Below are 15,505 nucleotides of genomic sequence, written 5' to 3' on the forward strand. Positions count from 1 at the left end.
TGGCTACAGTCGAGCTGCAGGTGCGAGTTCCAGCTCAGACGGACGTACCCGCGCTAGCTTTAATCTAGCTAGTGCGCTACAGGTAGAAGCGTAGTCCTGGCGGGATGGGCTAGCTGCCCCTAGCATGATCCCGCCTGGGATCCTACGTATGTATCCTGCCACCCACGCTGCCGCAGCGACACTCGTGTTGTTAGCCTGCTACCTCAACAAAAGCCATGCGTGTGTCCGCCCGAGCTGGAACCGACCCGGCCAGCTGCAGAGCCGTAATCTTCCAGCATCGCACAGGTAGAGATCGAAGGCAGCTAAGAATAGTTATACCCATTAAGGGACCTGGAGCTGCCCCAAGATGGCTGAGGATAGAACCCATCTCCTGCCTCCGAGCCCCGGGCCATGTCCGTGAGATGGTACTGCTCCCTGCGGCATGAGTAGGGCCCTACCAAATTCACGGCCATGAAAAACCCGTCACGGACTGTGAAAATTGGTCTTTTGTGTGTTTTTACCCTATACGGGACAGATTTCACGGGGGAGGCCAGTGCTGCTCAAATTGGGGGTCCTGACCCAAAAGGGAGTTGCAGGGGGATTGCAAGGTTATTTTAGGGGCATCACAGTATTGCCACCCTTACTTCTGCGCTTCCTTCAGAGCTGGGCGGCCAGAGAGCGGCAGCTGCTGGCTGGGCACCCAGCTCCGAAGGCAGCGTCGTCGCCAGCAGCAGCGCAGAAGTAAGGGTAGCAGTCCCCCCTCCCCCCCCCAGTATAGCCTTGCGGACCCCCCTCCCCCAACTCCTTTTTGGGTTAGGACCCACTGTGAAATTTCAGATTTAAATAGTTGAAATCAAGAAATTTTGATTTTTAAACTCCTATGACCGTAAAATGGACTGTGAATTTGGTAGGGCCCTAGACATGCGCAAAGGGCCCCAGTACAATCAAAGGAATACAAAAGAGGCGTCTGTTCCACCTGTTAGTTTGTCTCTGAGTGCAGCGGGTCAGGCATAGCCCTTGGCTTTCCCGCTAGAGATCAGGTTAAGATTTCTCTGCCTTCAGCGGAAGAGACCCGATTACTCTAGGTCCCAGAGGAGGGGTAGCTCGCAGAATGAGTCATTTCCCTTAATTAGCTTGTCAGCTCAAGACAGTTGGAGATGCAAAGGGCAGGAAGAAAGCCTTGCTGGGGGAAGATGCCTTGACAATGATAAGGCAGCAGAGTTCTCGTGTTAGAAACGCGAAAGGTTATTTCTCCATTTGCAAGTTATGGGATGTCTCGGCTGCAGTTTTGACGTCCGTTCAAGCAACGCCATCATCCGCAGCGCTTGGCTTCCTCAAAAGCAGCTGCTTCATCACAGCCCTGGGGACAGAGGAATTAAAGCACGCCAGGGGGCCTGTGGCACTGGGGGATGGGGCATGAAGGGTGACGTTAATAAGGATCTAGGTCTGATGGGAACAGACATCCATGGAGCCATTGAGAGCTTTCCGCTTGCAAACCATGAGTGAAGCGGTTTGTGGGGGGCCCCGATCCAGGATTGGGGCCCCTGCGCTATTGCCATGCAAATAATAAATAAATGGACGTAGCTGCCAAGCAGCAAAGCCATTTCTGTGTCTTCAGAAGGACTCCAGAGGTGCAATTCTGGGGCATTCACAGCCCTCGGTCCTGTCGTCTGAGCGATGTCATTTCTAGAGGATGCTGGTTTGCGTCTCACCCTTAAGTGCACAGATCCATGCTTACAGCCTGGCTCTGTATCCGATCTTCTTACTCACTTGGAGAGAGGCTGCAGATGGACTCTGGGGGCGTCAGCTCCTTTTCCTGGCACCCAGGCCACATGTCTGGGTGTTGCCTTGTCCAGAAGTCTTAACTGGCTGATAAAATATTTCCACACACAGTGGGTGGGAGGGGGAATTCATCCATAATCGAATTCTCTCTACAGTGCAATGATGCCCCTGGTTGGCTCGGGTGCAGGGACTGAATCAAGGACCTCTGGATCTAAACTCCCGGCCTTTTAATGCCTGAGCCAAAATTCCAGTATCAGGGCAGCAGTAGCTAGCTCATAAACCAGCCTCCGGACAGGGGCAAACCACATGCTGAACGTCACGTGGGTCCCGTGGGCGGAGCAGCTCACCTACCCTGGTGGTGTCTGGGATTGCAAGATGTTGTTTCCACAGATGGTGATGAGTTAGGGCTGGTGGGAGCCTCACACCCCTCTCCTCCACTGGCCCGGCCCCCTTACCTTTGTATGCCCCTCTCACCTCCCACCCCACCCCTGGCTGCACGTGACCTACATGCCCAGCTGGTTCTCAGCTGAGCCTTGGTGTGTTGCACATGCCAGTCTGTGTGGAGTTGTGCATAGACACCGCCAGAGGCGACGTGTGGGGGAGCACGGGGGGGGCGGTGTCAAGTGGCCCCCTAGATTGGTGGGGCAGGAGAGGAGCTCTGTCCTTCTCTCCCTGCGCCTCTCCCCCAGCACGTTCGGCTGCTCTCCCTGGCAGCTGGGAGGGGAGCGGGATGGAGCTGCTTCTGCCTGAGGGAGCCTGGCTGGGAGGCAGAAGAACATGCACGGGGGGGCACAGGGAGAGGAGGACCGAGAGGCCCCCTCCCCCCCCCCCCCCCCAGCAAGTAACATGGGGCAAGGAGAGCGTTGCAGCCCCTGAGCAGGGGAGACACGTGTGGTGGGGGGAGGTCACGTGTCTTCCCCTTTAGCATGCGTCTCCGTATACTGGGAGCACACTGGTCATCTGCAGATGCTGCCGTGCGTGGTGGGATGGCGTTCTCCATGGTTTGGAATGCCCCATGATGCATTGCACCAGCACAAGTACCGCTGACCCCGGTGGCCCGTCCGTGGGCTGAGCGCAGAGCAGGCCGGGTGCTGACCCCGCCGGCGGGCAGTGGGGGGGTGGCTGGCGCGCCCTTCGGCCGAGGGACGTGACCCTGTGGCTTCTGTCTCGCCAGGCAGTAGAAGGAGACCACAGCGCCTTCCCCGTCCGACTCATCCGCAATGAGCAGCCGTTGCTGATGCTCATCGCGTGGCTCCCTGAGTTGAAGTCACGGGACCTGCAGGTGTTCCTGTCCGACTGGCTGAAGAGGATCTGCGACGCTTCCCTGCCGAGCCGCGTGACCTGCGTCAAGGCAGGGATGGTCAGCTGCCTCCTGGACACCCTGCGCGCTGAGCAGGAGCTGGACCGGAAGTGCTCCAAAAACCTCATCTACCTTCTGCAGGTGCTGGGCAGCCTCTCCATCCGGCCGGAGGAGCTCCGCCAGCTCATCAGGCTGCTATGGACCGAGCCCGGCAAGGGGCCCCACCCTTATACCACGCTGGTCATCCGGGCACTCTCTGGCATGGCGAGGAAGGACCAGTCTGAGAGGGCACTGCAATACTTCGACCTGATGCCAAGCATGGCTGGAATTATGGTGCCGGCCATCCAGAAATGGCCCGGGAGTGGCTTTGCCTTCCACGCTTGGGTCTGTCTGAACGAGGAGCCCGAAGGCTTGCCGGATCTGCCTACGAGGCTGAAGCGGAAACAGCTATACAGGTAGGGCGTGTGGAGGGGAGTGGGCTGTGTCCACCTGCCTCCTTCCCTTCCTTTCATGCGAACGGGAAACCCGTTGTAGATCCCTGGAGTTTGGAAAGCAGCCAGCCAACAAACACAGTTTTAAGAAGGGAAGGCTGTTGCCTCACACCTTTATTTGACTAGTTTGAATTATTTAGGCGACTGAGTCGTTACTGTGGTCCGCTTTGTGGAAGTGCTGGGTTCCTTTATCGTAGGATCTTGCCTAGAAACGGCAGTTTGTGTTGACAAGCGGTGACTGTCGCCGTTCAGGACAACTGCACCTGTATTTCCTCTCGTGGTCTAGCAAGAGTACCCTTTCTCGGCTCCCGGCTCCTCAGCCATCACCGCATTTGGTACAGACCCATGTCTCCCTCCCTCCCGAGCGGGGTCTTTCCAGGCTGCACAGCTCCCTTCCTACACGTGATATCCCCGAACAGGCTATGAACAGTGTATTGCCAGCAGCTGTAAGTTCCCAGCCCTTTCCGAGCAAGCACATTTATTCTTGAGGTGAAAGCATGACAAGGAAAACTTATGGAACACAATCAAGAACACCCCCCACCACACACAGCTAAGCTTACCAGAGTTCACCCATCAGCCTCATGGGACCTTACGGGCTCAAGTCCTTCCAACCCTTCCCAGGAAGGATTGCCCCCGACCTTCCCCTCTTAGAATCATAGAAGATTAGGGTTGGAAGAGACCTCAGGAGTTATCTAGTCTAATCCCCTGCTCAAAGCAGGACAAACACCAACTAAATCATCCCAGCCAGGGGTTTTGTCAAGCTGGCCCTTAAAAACCTCTAGGGATGGAGATTCCACCACCTCCCTAGGTAACCCATTCCAGTGCTTCACCACCCTCCTACTGAAAAAGTCTTTCCTAATATCCAACCTAGACCTCCCCCACTGCAACTCGAGACCATTGATTCTTGTTCTGTCATCTGTCACCACTGAGAATAGCCGAGCTCCATCCTCTTTGGAACCCCCTTTCAGGTAGTTGAAGGCAGCTATCAAATCCCCCCTCACTCTTCTCTTCTGCAGACTAAATAAGCCAGTTCCCTCAGCGCCTCCTTGTAAGTCATGTGCCCCAGCCCCCTAATCCTTTTCATTGCCCTCCGCTGGACTCTCTCCAATTTGTCCACATCCCTTCTGTAGTGGGGGGACCAAAACTGGACAAAATACTCCAGGTGTGGCCTCACCAGTGCCAAATAGAGGGGAATAATCGCTTCCCTCGATCTGCTGGCAATGCTCCTACTAATACAGAACCATATGATAGATCTGGTTCTGTGAGGTGCTCACAAACTAGTGTGATGGAGGCTAGATAAATACTTACAGCAGAATTGATAGCTAAGCTCCAGCCAGGCCAAACTCAGGTCTGTCCCACCTGTGCAGCTCAAGCGTTGACAGTAGGGGTGCACGGTGCAGCTTTGGGCAGAATCTGAAGACCACAGGGTCGCGGCTCTAACTTGGAGTGCTGATCCTTTATTACTGGTGGTGATGAACGGGATGAGAAGAACCCAGCTTGACTCTCAGAGCCCAGGGTGAAGTAAAACCCCACTTGGGCGTAGAAACTTCCCCTTGAGTACTGGTCAGCATGGGCAGTGGGTACAATAGGCCAGGGGACCCCCGGCCAGGGGACCCCCAGTTGTGGGGTTTGGTGGCAAAGATTTTGCTTTATTATGCCGCGTGCAGATTCTGGGACAGCTGAGGCACATACCACCTCTTCAGGCACCCCGGAACCTGCATGGGGCATATCAAAAGCATCTTCTAACAGAAGCTTTCACCCTGAGCGGGTTGGGTCCGGGGAGGGGAGGCGTGGTGCAGCTTCAGCCAGCCTGGGGCTCCTCTGCGGGGGGGCATGGGGCTCCGGCCACGGGCGGGGGGGGCGGCAGGGGATCTCGGGGCACCGACCATGGGGAGGGCGTGGGCAGAAGCGGCAGAGACGGGGGCTAGCTTCCCCAGCAGGGGTCTCCACCCGACGCCCATGCTCGTCAGCTTTTCGCAAAGGAAGCTAGACTGGTGCCTAGTGCCCAGGGGGTCTCGGTCGCTCCCCCTGCATCCAGGGCTGGGAGAACTCGTGCTTTAAATCCCCTTCTGAGCACGGCAGGTAGCCTTCCTTGAGGAGAATGTAAGAACCCCATCTGGTGTCTTTCTCCTTCCTTTCCTGTTCTGTATCTTGATCATCTTCGCTTTACTGTGAGCTCAGAGTCTGATTCCGATCATCCCCATCTGTCTGATTTTTCATCCTTCAGTGATTCACTTGACCCTTCCACCCCAAGCTGTCTGCAACCATTCTCTCTGCTGGTTTGACTGTCCTCCAGGCTTTTACTTCCAGCGGTGTGTTCGTTCACACACCTCCCACAGCTGTTCCCTTCCACTTTCTCCCTCTGGCCTCCAGGGCCTCGGGCCAGCTTCTAACCCCGAAGTCACGGTCCTCCCTCCTCCTTGTGACTCCCCCCTGCAGCTTTTTCACGGCCAGCGGCACCGGCTTCGAGGCGTTCTTCACGGCCGATGGGATGCTGGTGGTGGCAGTGTGCACCAAGAAGGAGTATATGACGGTGGCGCTCCCGGACTTCACCTTCAACGATTCTGCATGGGTGAGTAGTGTCCCTTTACGCTGGGATGGGACGTCCCCTTTCATTCCCGTGCCTTCTGTTCTGGCGACCCTGTGCTCTTCCATTGGCCTTACCTGATGAGTTGGTCCATCAGGTTTTCCTCTTGCTTGTGGCAGTCTCGAATTCACTTGGCCACAGGGGGGTGGGGTCAGCATACACCCTGAAATGTGACTTGGGTCTATCTGATTGGTATTGTCTGGCCTACTTTAAAACTAGCCCCTGCAATGGCTGTACTGGAGGTGCCAGAGAATTCTGCCCTTTGCCCATGTGCCCTAGCGTTTCCTGCATCTCTTCTGAATCCACAGGCTGTTCGTGTCACGCAGTGACCCTCTGCTCTGCAGTTACAGCCGTGGGTTTCCTCTGAGCCCTTTCGTCACTGGGGGGGATCCTCCTCCCCTCCCCCAAAAGACTGAGGCCAACCTATTTAAACGTGGGGGCAGCACCTGATATGAAGACAACATGATGGTCAGGATGCAAATTGCTAGGATCGCGCTTAGCAATCGCAGCGGAGATCAGGGCCCAGTTGTGCTAAGCGCTGCGTGTGCATGGACTGAGAGACAAAGAGCTTACAGTCCAAACAGCCACCGGGTGGCAGGGGCAGCAGAGGGCAAGTGACTGGCCCAAGGCGACTCAGGAGATCAGTGGCAGAGCCAGGAATAGAACCCAGGTGTCCTGGGGCCGGTACCCCCTCCACCGGACCATATCTCAGGCTGGTGTCTGTAGATGGAGCGAGACAGCGGCAAACAGGAACATGCAATTCAGGAAGCAGTAGTCCAGGGTCTCTTTAGTGCCTCACTCAAGGCAGTAGATCAGACTCGGTTTCCCCTCTATACAAGGAGATAGTAAGGCTCAGAGGTGAAGTAACTTGCTGACGAACCCAGTTATGAACCTTCCCCTCTGTGACCACCACAGAACTGGAGAAATCCGTGGATGATAGGGTCCATCGATGACCATTAGCCAAGCTGGTCAGGGAAGCAGAACCATGCTTGGGGTGACCCTAAACCTCTGACTGCCAGAAGCTGGGAGGGGAAGGCAGGGATGGATCTCTCCAAAATTGCCCTGTTCTGTATGCTCCCCCTGAAGCTCTGGGATGGGATACTGGACTAGAGGGACTATCAGTTGGGCCTGGTATGGTCATTCTTAGGATCTGACTCCCAGTGTCTTCACTGAAAGCTCTGAGACCTGCAGACACATCCTGGTGTAACGCCGACAGACCCCAGGCTTCGGCGGGCGGGATCGAACCTGGGACCTCTGGAGCTTAGTGCCTGAGCCTCTACCGCGTGAGCTAAAAGCCAACTGGCTCTTAATGAAGGCTGTAGAGCAAACTCATTAATATCTCTCTCTCTCTCTCTCTCTCTCTGTGTGGTCTGGGTGCCACTAGCCGGGACAGAACACCGCACCCAGCCGGTGTGTGGGTTACACTAGCAAACGTCTGTCTGAAATAAACACTGCTGCAGTGTCAGGTCTGCCTTGAAAACGAGCAGCTGGCTGTTCAGTACAGCATCCCTATTACTGCTCCCACTGCAGCTGTACGTACTTGGGCTGCGAGCGTGTCTCTGACAGGCTCCCCCAAGCTGCTCGGGGTGGAGCCGTACCAGCGCTTGCCTGGGAGACCTTTTTGGAGAGCCCCGAGGTCAGGGGTGGGCAAACTTTTTGGCCCGAGGGCCACATCGGGTTTCCAAAATTATATGGAGGGCCGGTTAGGGGAGGGTGTGCCTCCCCAAACAGCCAGGCGTGGCCCGATCCCTATCTGACCCCCCCACACTTCTTGTCCCCTCACACCCCCCGCCCCTCCCCAGGACTCCTGCCCCATCCACCACCCCTTGCTCCCTGACTGCTCCCGGACCCCTCGCCCCTGACTGCCCCCCGCTGTCCCATCCAGCCCCCTCCCTCATTCCTGATGGCCCCCCCAGGACTCCTGCTCCATCCAACCACTGCTTCTCTCTGTCCTCTGACTGCCCCCCACCACTCCATCCAATCCCCCCTCTCCTTCCTAACTTCCCCCTGGGACCCCTGCCCCCCACCCCCTGACCACCCCCTCGAACTCTCCTGCCCTCTATCCAACCCCCCCTAGCCCTTGCGCACTTCCTGGAGCACCAGTGGCTGGCGGCGCTACAGCCGAGCCGCCCGGCTGGAGTCAGCCATGCCACCGCGCAGCATGGAGCACCGGGTCAGGCCGGGCTCTGCCGCTGTGCTGCCCGGCAAGACCTCGCAGCCCCCCCCCGGCCAGAGCGTTGTGCCAGCGGCGCAGTGAGCTGAGGCTGCGGGGGGGCGAGCTTCACGGGCCAGGAGCTCAGGGGCCGGGCAGGAGGGTCCCGCAGGCTGGATGTGGCCCACGGGCCGTCGTTTGCCCACCTCTGCCCTAGGTGCTTGAGCAATGCATGGGGGATTCAGGAGGTGGCATTCTTCCCCGTGAGCCGCTACTGAGTCAGCCGCCCAGCATGGAAGTGGCACCGTGCTGCTGGACCGACCGCAGCCATCATGGGTCTGACTGCACCTTTCCCGAGCGCAGAGGTGCTTCACCGCACCCCCCGGCCCAGGCTGTGGCTGGCGTTCTGCTGCAGTTTCAGTGGGGTACGGTGTGTTTCACCCCCTGCCCTGCGGTGCTGGGGAGCAGCACTGCTGGGTCTTGCTTACGCCGCTGGTGCCTTCCACCCGGAGGAGGCTGCCCGTACGTCCACCGCAGCCTTGAGACGCTAAACCTCTATTGATCTGTTATCTGGGCTCCTCGTGGGTCCTGAGCTGCCCCCAAGTCCGGGAGGAGATGGCTTGGGTTGGGGGCAGCTGGCCGCAGGTTCCTTGATGATCTGGCAGGGGGAGAGTCTGGGAGGAGGGGATCCGGAAGCCTGAGTGTCTGGCGTTTGGAAGCGGGGAAGGAGCATAGTTGGGGCTCGTGCTTGCAGGTCGTTGGGCTCATGCTGTGTATAGTCAGTAAAAGGGCAGGGTTGAAACTGGCGCTGACTCTCCCCTGCCCGGCTCTCTCCTCCAGCACTGCATCGACATCGTCCACGTCACCGGCCGCCGGCCCTTCGGCCAGAACCTGGTCAACATCTATACAGACGGGCAGCTGCGGCAGGTGGCTCAGCTGCGCTTTCCCTCCCTCAATGAGGTAACGCGGGGGGACCATCCGGGAGCTGCTGCCTTGTTCCCATCCTTCCCCTCCCTGCTCTCCTGGGCCAGGCCCCTCGCCTCCTAGGTGACCCAGACAGATCACGCTCTGTCCTGCCGCCCCCACACGGCTTTCCACTGCTGACTTCTTTAGTTCCCTTCTCCTCTGGCCCTTCCCCTGCACAGCGACGTGCAGGTCGTGGGGGAGAGTAGCTCTGCTCTCACGCTTTTGAGGGTGCCAGGGCTGAGGAAGGTTACTTGAGCCCAATTCAGCAAAGCATCCTTGCTTAGGACAGGGCTCCGAAGCATGGGCTGAACTTGGAGTAAGCGCTGGGCTGAACTGAGACCGGGCTGAGTGGTTTTATCCCCGTCAGGATCAAAGGGGGAGGGTGAAAAATAAAGATCAAGCGGGGGTTGGGGGAGGCGTGTCAGGTAAAGGTCAGATCTGAAGGGCCTGACTTGAGAATCTGCAGGTGGGCAGTGGCGGGCGGGGGGGGGCGCCTTGGATGAAGTGATGCCAGGCCATGGAGCCCCACCTCCTGCCGGTGGGGAGGAACCGTGCCCGGGAGAGGTTCGGCGGATGTGCGTCAAGAGAACACTCCCCTCGGATGCTCTCAGTTATAAAGGAAACCCTCGGGGAGAAGGGCCTGATCCCAACTCTGCGCAGGAGGTTGCTCCTTCCTGGGCACCCTCACGTCTCTTCCCATGGCGCGGGGAGAGGTGCCCCTCCGCCCTGCACGGCCGGTCACGCTGTCTCCTGAGCCGCCTTGCCGCCCTCGGAGTTTGAGGGGCTCAACCCGGCTACCAGCTGGCTTTCCCCATTGGCCTGCTCCTCTCCCTGCTTTGGGTTTAACCCCTTCCTGGGTAACCAGCGCAGTTCAGAGCCTGGCTGGTGGGGAGCGCTGTGTATGGTCTTCGGGGTGCCTAGGGCATCCATGGTGTGAATCGCTGGGGGATTTGAGCAGCAGCCTGTAGTCAAATCTCACCGGGCGGATGTCCTCATGTCGAATGCAGCGGTGGTGCCGTAATAGCCGTGCCGGCCTCGGGGCGCAGGGCGTGGGCTGAGAGGCTTGGGCGTACCGGTCGGCACAGGGCGTGGTTTCCTCTGCACTCCGTGGGTCCTTCCGACAGCAGCCTCCAGGCTGTCCCTGGATCTCCTGGGCAAGGGACCGTCAGTGCAATTCTGGAGTCGGGCTTCCTGCGGCCTGGCTGCTGAGCAGGATGAGGGAGGCGCTGGGCAGCCAGCGTGCTGAGCCAGGCTCTGCCCCATGAGTGGCTGCTCGTCGGCGGACGACGATGGGGCTCCCTATGAGCGTCGGGGTCCCTCTGCATGGAGCAGCTGGCAGGGCCAGGGTCTAAAACTCAGGGCGTCTCCCAGCCAGTGTGTTAAACACAGAAATGCTGCCTTGGGCCAGGGTTCTCCCCGGCTCCTTGTCTAGGTGACTGAGAACTAGAAGAGGTAAAAACACCACAGCGGCGCCTCCTTTGTCCCGAGGGAGATGGATTGGGTGGGTCCTACGGTAATAGTCTCGTTCGTCTCTGCTGCCTTGGATTCTGGTATCTGAGCCATAACGTTAGGCCAGAGACCCCATCGCCGTTCAGTATTGGGAAGCTGCTCCGGCTCGACAGCAACCCCTAGTTGCTGAGGGGAGATCCAGGAGCCTCCTTTCCCATTGTGCGCTGCCCGATCCGGTCTTTCCAGGGGCCGGTGGTGGAGGGCAGGGCCTAGTCCCGCGTCTTTGGGTGGAGGAGGAGGGCTCGATCACGGTGGCTACAGAAAGGAGAAGTCGGCAGCCACCTGCCGCTCTGGTCTCTGGGAACATGACGCTTCCTGCTCGCGTTGCGGCAGCACCGGGAGACCTAACCGAGGACAGGGCCCCAGTGTGCTCGGCGCTGTACAAAGGCGCATAAGAGACAGCCCCTGCCCTGACGAGCTTTCAGTCTAAATACAAGTCAAAGGGCCTGGGGGGGACGGGGCACTGGAGGAGCCGCGTTACCCTCCTCTCCCGGGCTCCGTGCAATTGTTCCCTCTCTCTCTTTTCAGTCGTTCACCTCGTGTTGCATCGGCTCTGCCGGCCACCGGACGACGACCACCTCCACGGTCTACCCCTCGCCTTCCCACTCGCCGGAGCCAGCCTTCCCCTCTCACCCCTCCCTCAGCCGCTCCCAATCCTTCCCTGCCTCGTTGGCCACGCACTCCTGGACTCCCGGGGCAGCTCAGCCCCCCAGAGAAGGCCAGGTGTCTACAACAGTAGCAGGGAGTCAGGACACAGAGTGGGGGACCCCTACGTCCCTTGAAGGGCACCTGGGGTCGGTGTCCATCTTCTGTGAAGCCCTCCAGCAGACCCAGGTCAAAGCACTTTTCTCCTCAGGTAGGTTCCGGGTCTCAAAGGGAGAATCTCCCCCTTGGGTGCCTCTCCTCACTCAGTGAGCCGGTCTGAGGCGTGGTATCCCTCGTGCGGCTCTGGGGACGGCCCGGAAGGCAGTTCCCCTGCTGTAGGAGGGTTTCTGTGGGGGGGGTGAAGCAGGAGGAAGGGGGGCAGTAGGGATCTCTCAGAGGCCTCGGCCCTGCAGGACTCAGAGCAGTGCTAGCTGTCTGACACAAGTCGCTGCTGGTGGATTCCGACACTGAGTCCCGGCGGGGCCTGGAAGGTGCTGAGGAATTTGTGGGAGCTGCCCCCCACTCCCAGCAGCGTGGCTGGGGATCGCGGCGCCCCACCCACACCCCACCGGTGCACAGACAGTCCAAGCTGCCCAGTGATTCCAGAGCACCGATAACGCGGTCTGGGCCGCAGGGCCGAACAGGGTGTTTAACCAGATGGGTCCTGCTGCAGGATGGATTTCCATAGCCTGGATGGGCCCCCACGCTCCCTATCCCCAGAGTGTGTGCTAGCAGGGTGTGAAGCCCCACCGTGCCGAGTGCACCGCTCCCCTGGCTTGGGAGGGCACTGGGCACTCTTGGTAGAGGCTGCCCTGGCAGGGACCCATGCTGGGAGGGAGAAGGGGGCAGGTCGCTCTTGCACAGGGGCCAGGCCCACTGGGGATCAGACCACGGATAGCTGTACTGACCTCTGCCCTCGTTGACCAGTAGGGTCAGCCCCAGGGGGAAGCACGTGCTCGGCTCTCTGGGCCAGCCCGGCAATGGGGTGCCTGTCGCTCGCTCACCCCACTCTCCGTTCCCTCCCTCCCGCAGGACCAAACGTTACGTCACCAGTCAAGCCAGAAGGCGACTTCCTGGAGCTCAGCAGCAAGCTGCTCCTCTTCTACACGCCCCAGGTAAGGAGCGACCTTCCTGGGCACCTCTCTGCGGTTCGGTCCCTGCCGGCCCCCTCTCGAGGGATTGACGCGGCCGGTGCTGCTGGGGGTTCGCTGGGCCGTGCTCGGATGGGCTGCCTTGGGCTCGGAGAGCGCGCTGCATTGAACACTGGCCAGCTCTCCAAAGGGGCTGGGAGTTTGTGGGTGGAGCTGGAACAGTACGTGGATAATGGGCGTACAGAGATGAGGGGCGCGCTGCAGCGGGGTGACCAGCTCTGTATGGAATTACCAGTGTCCTGGGCTGGGCTGGCCCATGGTGGCAATTGCTTTAAACGGCTCTGGGACCTTCCTCATTAGGGGATAGTAAATCCTTCAGTCTAGCTGGGTGCCGCTCTGCAGTCGTGGCAGAAAAGGAATGCCATACAGCAGCCAAATCGGATCCTCACCACGCGCGCCTGCTCGGCCCGCGGCTCAGAAGAGCCCCGCATGCCGGGAGCCTCTGGGTGTGGGGAGACATCACAGTCAACCTGCGGTACTCCTTGCCAGAGGATGTTGTGAAGGCCAAGACTATAACAGGGTTCAAAAAGGAATTAGATAAGTTCCTAGAGCATAGGTCCATCAATGGCTATTCGCCAGGATGGGCAAAGATGCTGTCCCTAGCCTCTATTTGCCAGAAGCTGGGAATGGGTGACGGGATGGATCACTTGATGATGACCGGTCCTGTTCATTCCCTCTGGGGCACCTGGCATTGGCCACTGTCAGTAGACAGGATATTGGGCTAGATGGACCTTTGGTCTGACCCAGTATTGCCTGTCTTATGTTTCCTGTAGTAAACACGCAGCCTTTCAGGGGCTAGATCCTTCCTCCCCCAGTGTGTGTGGAGGGTAGGGTTAAATCACATGCCATGGGCTGCCAAAGTAGTTGCCTTCCCAGGGCTGCGAGTTCAGCACAAGTGACTCTGTGACTGTTTGAGGTTGCTGTTTGTAACAAGGGCTTTCCTGTGGGTGCAAAGGCCGAGACGGTGGAGCTGTTCTTTGTGCTAAAGCTCTTGGGATGTCATCCAATGGGTCACGCCCACTGGGCTTCACTGCAGAGGAAGGGCTTGGTTTAGATTTCGATCTGCTGTCATCCTGGGGCTGTGAACCCCTCCAGGCCAGGGGATGATGGGTTCCACTGTGTGGCGGGACCTGGCTTTTACGATCCACGTGGGTCGCTGAAGCAAAGTTGTTGCTGCACCATATTCTAGCAAGACAACGCACACAAGTTTAAACTGTTCAGCGTCGTGAGTCCCCTGCCCAGAGCTGAGCGCACTGCTCCTCCAGAACTGCCTGGGGAGGAAGACACGAGGCTTGGGGGCTCAGTCGGGCTCTCCCACGGAGCAGTGCTTTGCCCAGCTGGGAAGCCTTTCCTTTAACTAGATCTCTGTAGCAGCCACTCTGTCTCCTGATGACAAGGATTACGCAGGTAGACGGGCCCCCCTGCCCTTGGTTCTCCTGGTTACATGGCGTTTTCCATAGACGTGCTCTCTGATACAGCCCCTGCCTTGAAGAGCTTCCCATCTAAACAGACCAGACGAAGTAGTTATCCCTGTTTTACACAGGCTTGGAGAGATCAAGTGACTTGCCCAAGGTCACACAGGAAGTTTGTGGCGGAGCTGAGAATGCTGGATCTCTGGAGTCCCAGCCCAAACCCCAAGGCCACCTTTCCTCTCCTTCTCTCCCCTTGTGTCGGGCTGTTGAGGGCGATGGTTTATGCCAGGACAGGGAGCATGTGTGTGTTACACCTGTTGGCATGGCCATAGTATGTGCTAAAGCCGTGTCATTTGCTTGCACCATTGTAGGCCTGTACAAATAACATCTGCCTGGACCTGTCTCCAAACCGTGGTTTTGACGGGAGGCTGACCGGACACAAAGTGGTGAACTGGGATATCAAGGTACGGTTCTGCCTCTTGGTCTCTCCCGCCTCTTGGAGTTGGTGGGCACTGGGCCAGCGAGGGTGGGACTCGGTGGGAAATGTGGTCTCGGGTAGCCAAGCAGTCCAGGAACTGCGGCTTCCTACTGTGCTAAACTGGGATCAATGCATCCTCACGTTGTCAATCGCATGGGTTCAGTCACCCAGTTCATCTCCTTCCCTACGGGACATAGGCACCGACTCCATGGGTGCTCCAGCCCCAGAGCACCCACTGGCAGCCTTGCCAATCAGCTCCTCCCCCCATCCCAGCGCCTGCCACGATCAGCTATTTGGCGGCATGCAGGAGGCGTTGGGGGAGGAGGGGAAGGAGTGGGGGCGGGAAGTGGCAGAGCGGACGTGGGGACTTGGGGGGAAAGGATGGGGGGTTCGAGCGTCCCCCTGGGAACAGAGGAAATCGGCTCCTATGCTACAGAACGCATAAGAGTGTGGGGGTGGGTCTGCTAAGAAGGATCTCCTGCACTGAGGCTAAAGAGGCTATTCGACAGTTACATTTCACTGCCAGGGGGACTTTCCTGGCACTTTTCTTAATGCCATCCCATTCGCTCCTAGCTTCTCTCCCTGCGTGGCCCTTCGATCATTCCTCTCTGACACTCCCACCCATAGGGTTTCCCTTGCCCCATTACCCCCTTACACTGAGCTTGGCTGAGCAATAATTGTTTGACCCCACAGTCCCTTCAGCTCCCAGATCATTTTCCTTGCTCTTCTCTCAACCCACTACCAAGATATTGACGCACTGGAGGAACACTTGAACCCTGCATCCCAGGCTCCCGTCTCAGGATTGCAAAGCACTGGCAGTCTTGTGCTGTCCAGGGTGCCCCCGATAACGTCGTGGCCCACAGCGTACGGTCCACGGTCTCGCTGTGCGACTCGCGCGCGCACGGCGGCTAATCAAATGCTGCTCTAGGACATCAATCAGCCTGGCAGCGTTTTGAGACCAGTTACCCAGAGGATGCAGAGACCAGTTCATTTGCTTTTAAGACCCTGGTGCTAACTTAAGCTTTCAGTCCTCTAGACCGTTTAGATTCAGTG

The 15,505-nt window shown here is 58.5% G+C and overlaps 1 protein-coding gene across 1 annotated transcript in view; it reads left to right on the forward strand.

Moving 5' to 3' along the window:
* Window positions 1–15,505, forward strand: part of NBEAL2 (neurobeachin like 2) — a 111,482-nt gene that overhangs the window by 56,109 nt on the left and 39,868 nt on the right. The window contains 6 exon segments of the mRNA XM_037891295.2: window positions 2,936–3,516; window positions 5,992–6,124; window positions 9,132–9,251; window positions 11,295–11,622; window positions 12,444–12,526; window positions 14,346–14,438. Of these exon segments, the coding sequence (XP_037747223.1) occupies window positions 2,936–3,516; window positions 5,992–6,124; window positions 9,132–9,251; window positions 11,295–11,622; window positions 12,444–12,526; window positions 14,346–14,438 (1,338 nt within the window).

This window comes from Chelonia mydas, chromosome 2 (genome assembly GCF_015237465.2).
Source record: "Chelonia mydas isolate rCheMyd1 chromosome 2, rCheMyd1.pri.v2, whole genome shotgun sequence".
In the NCBI taxonomy this organism is placed as follows: Eukaryota; Metazoa; Chordata; order Testudines; family Cheloniidae; genus Chelonia; species Chelonia mydas.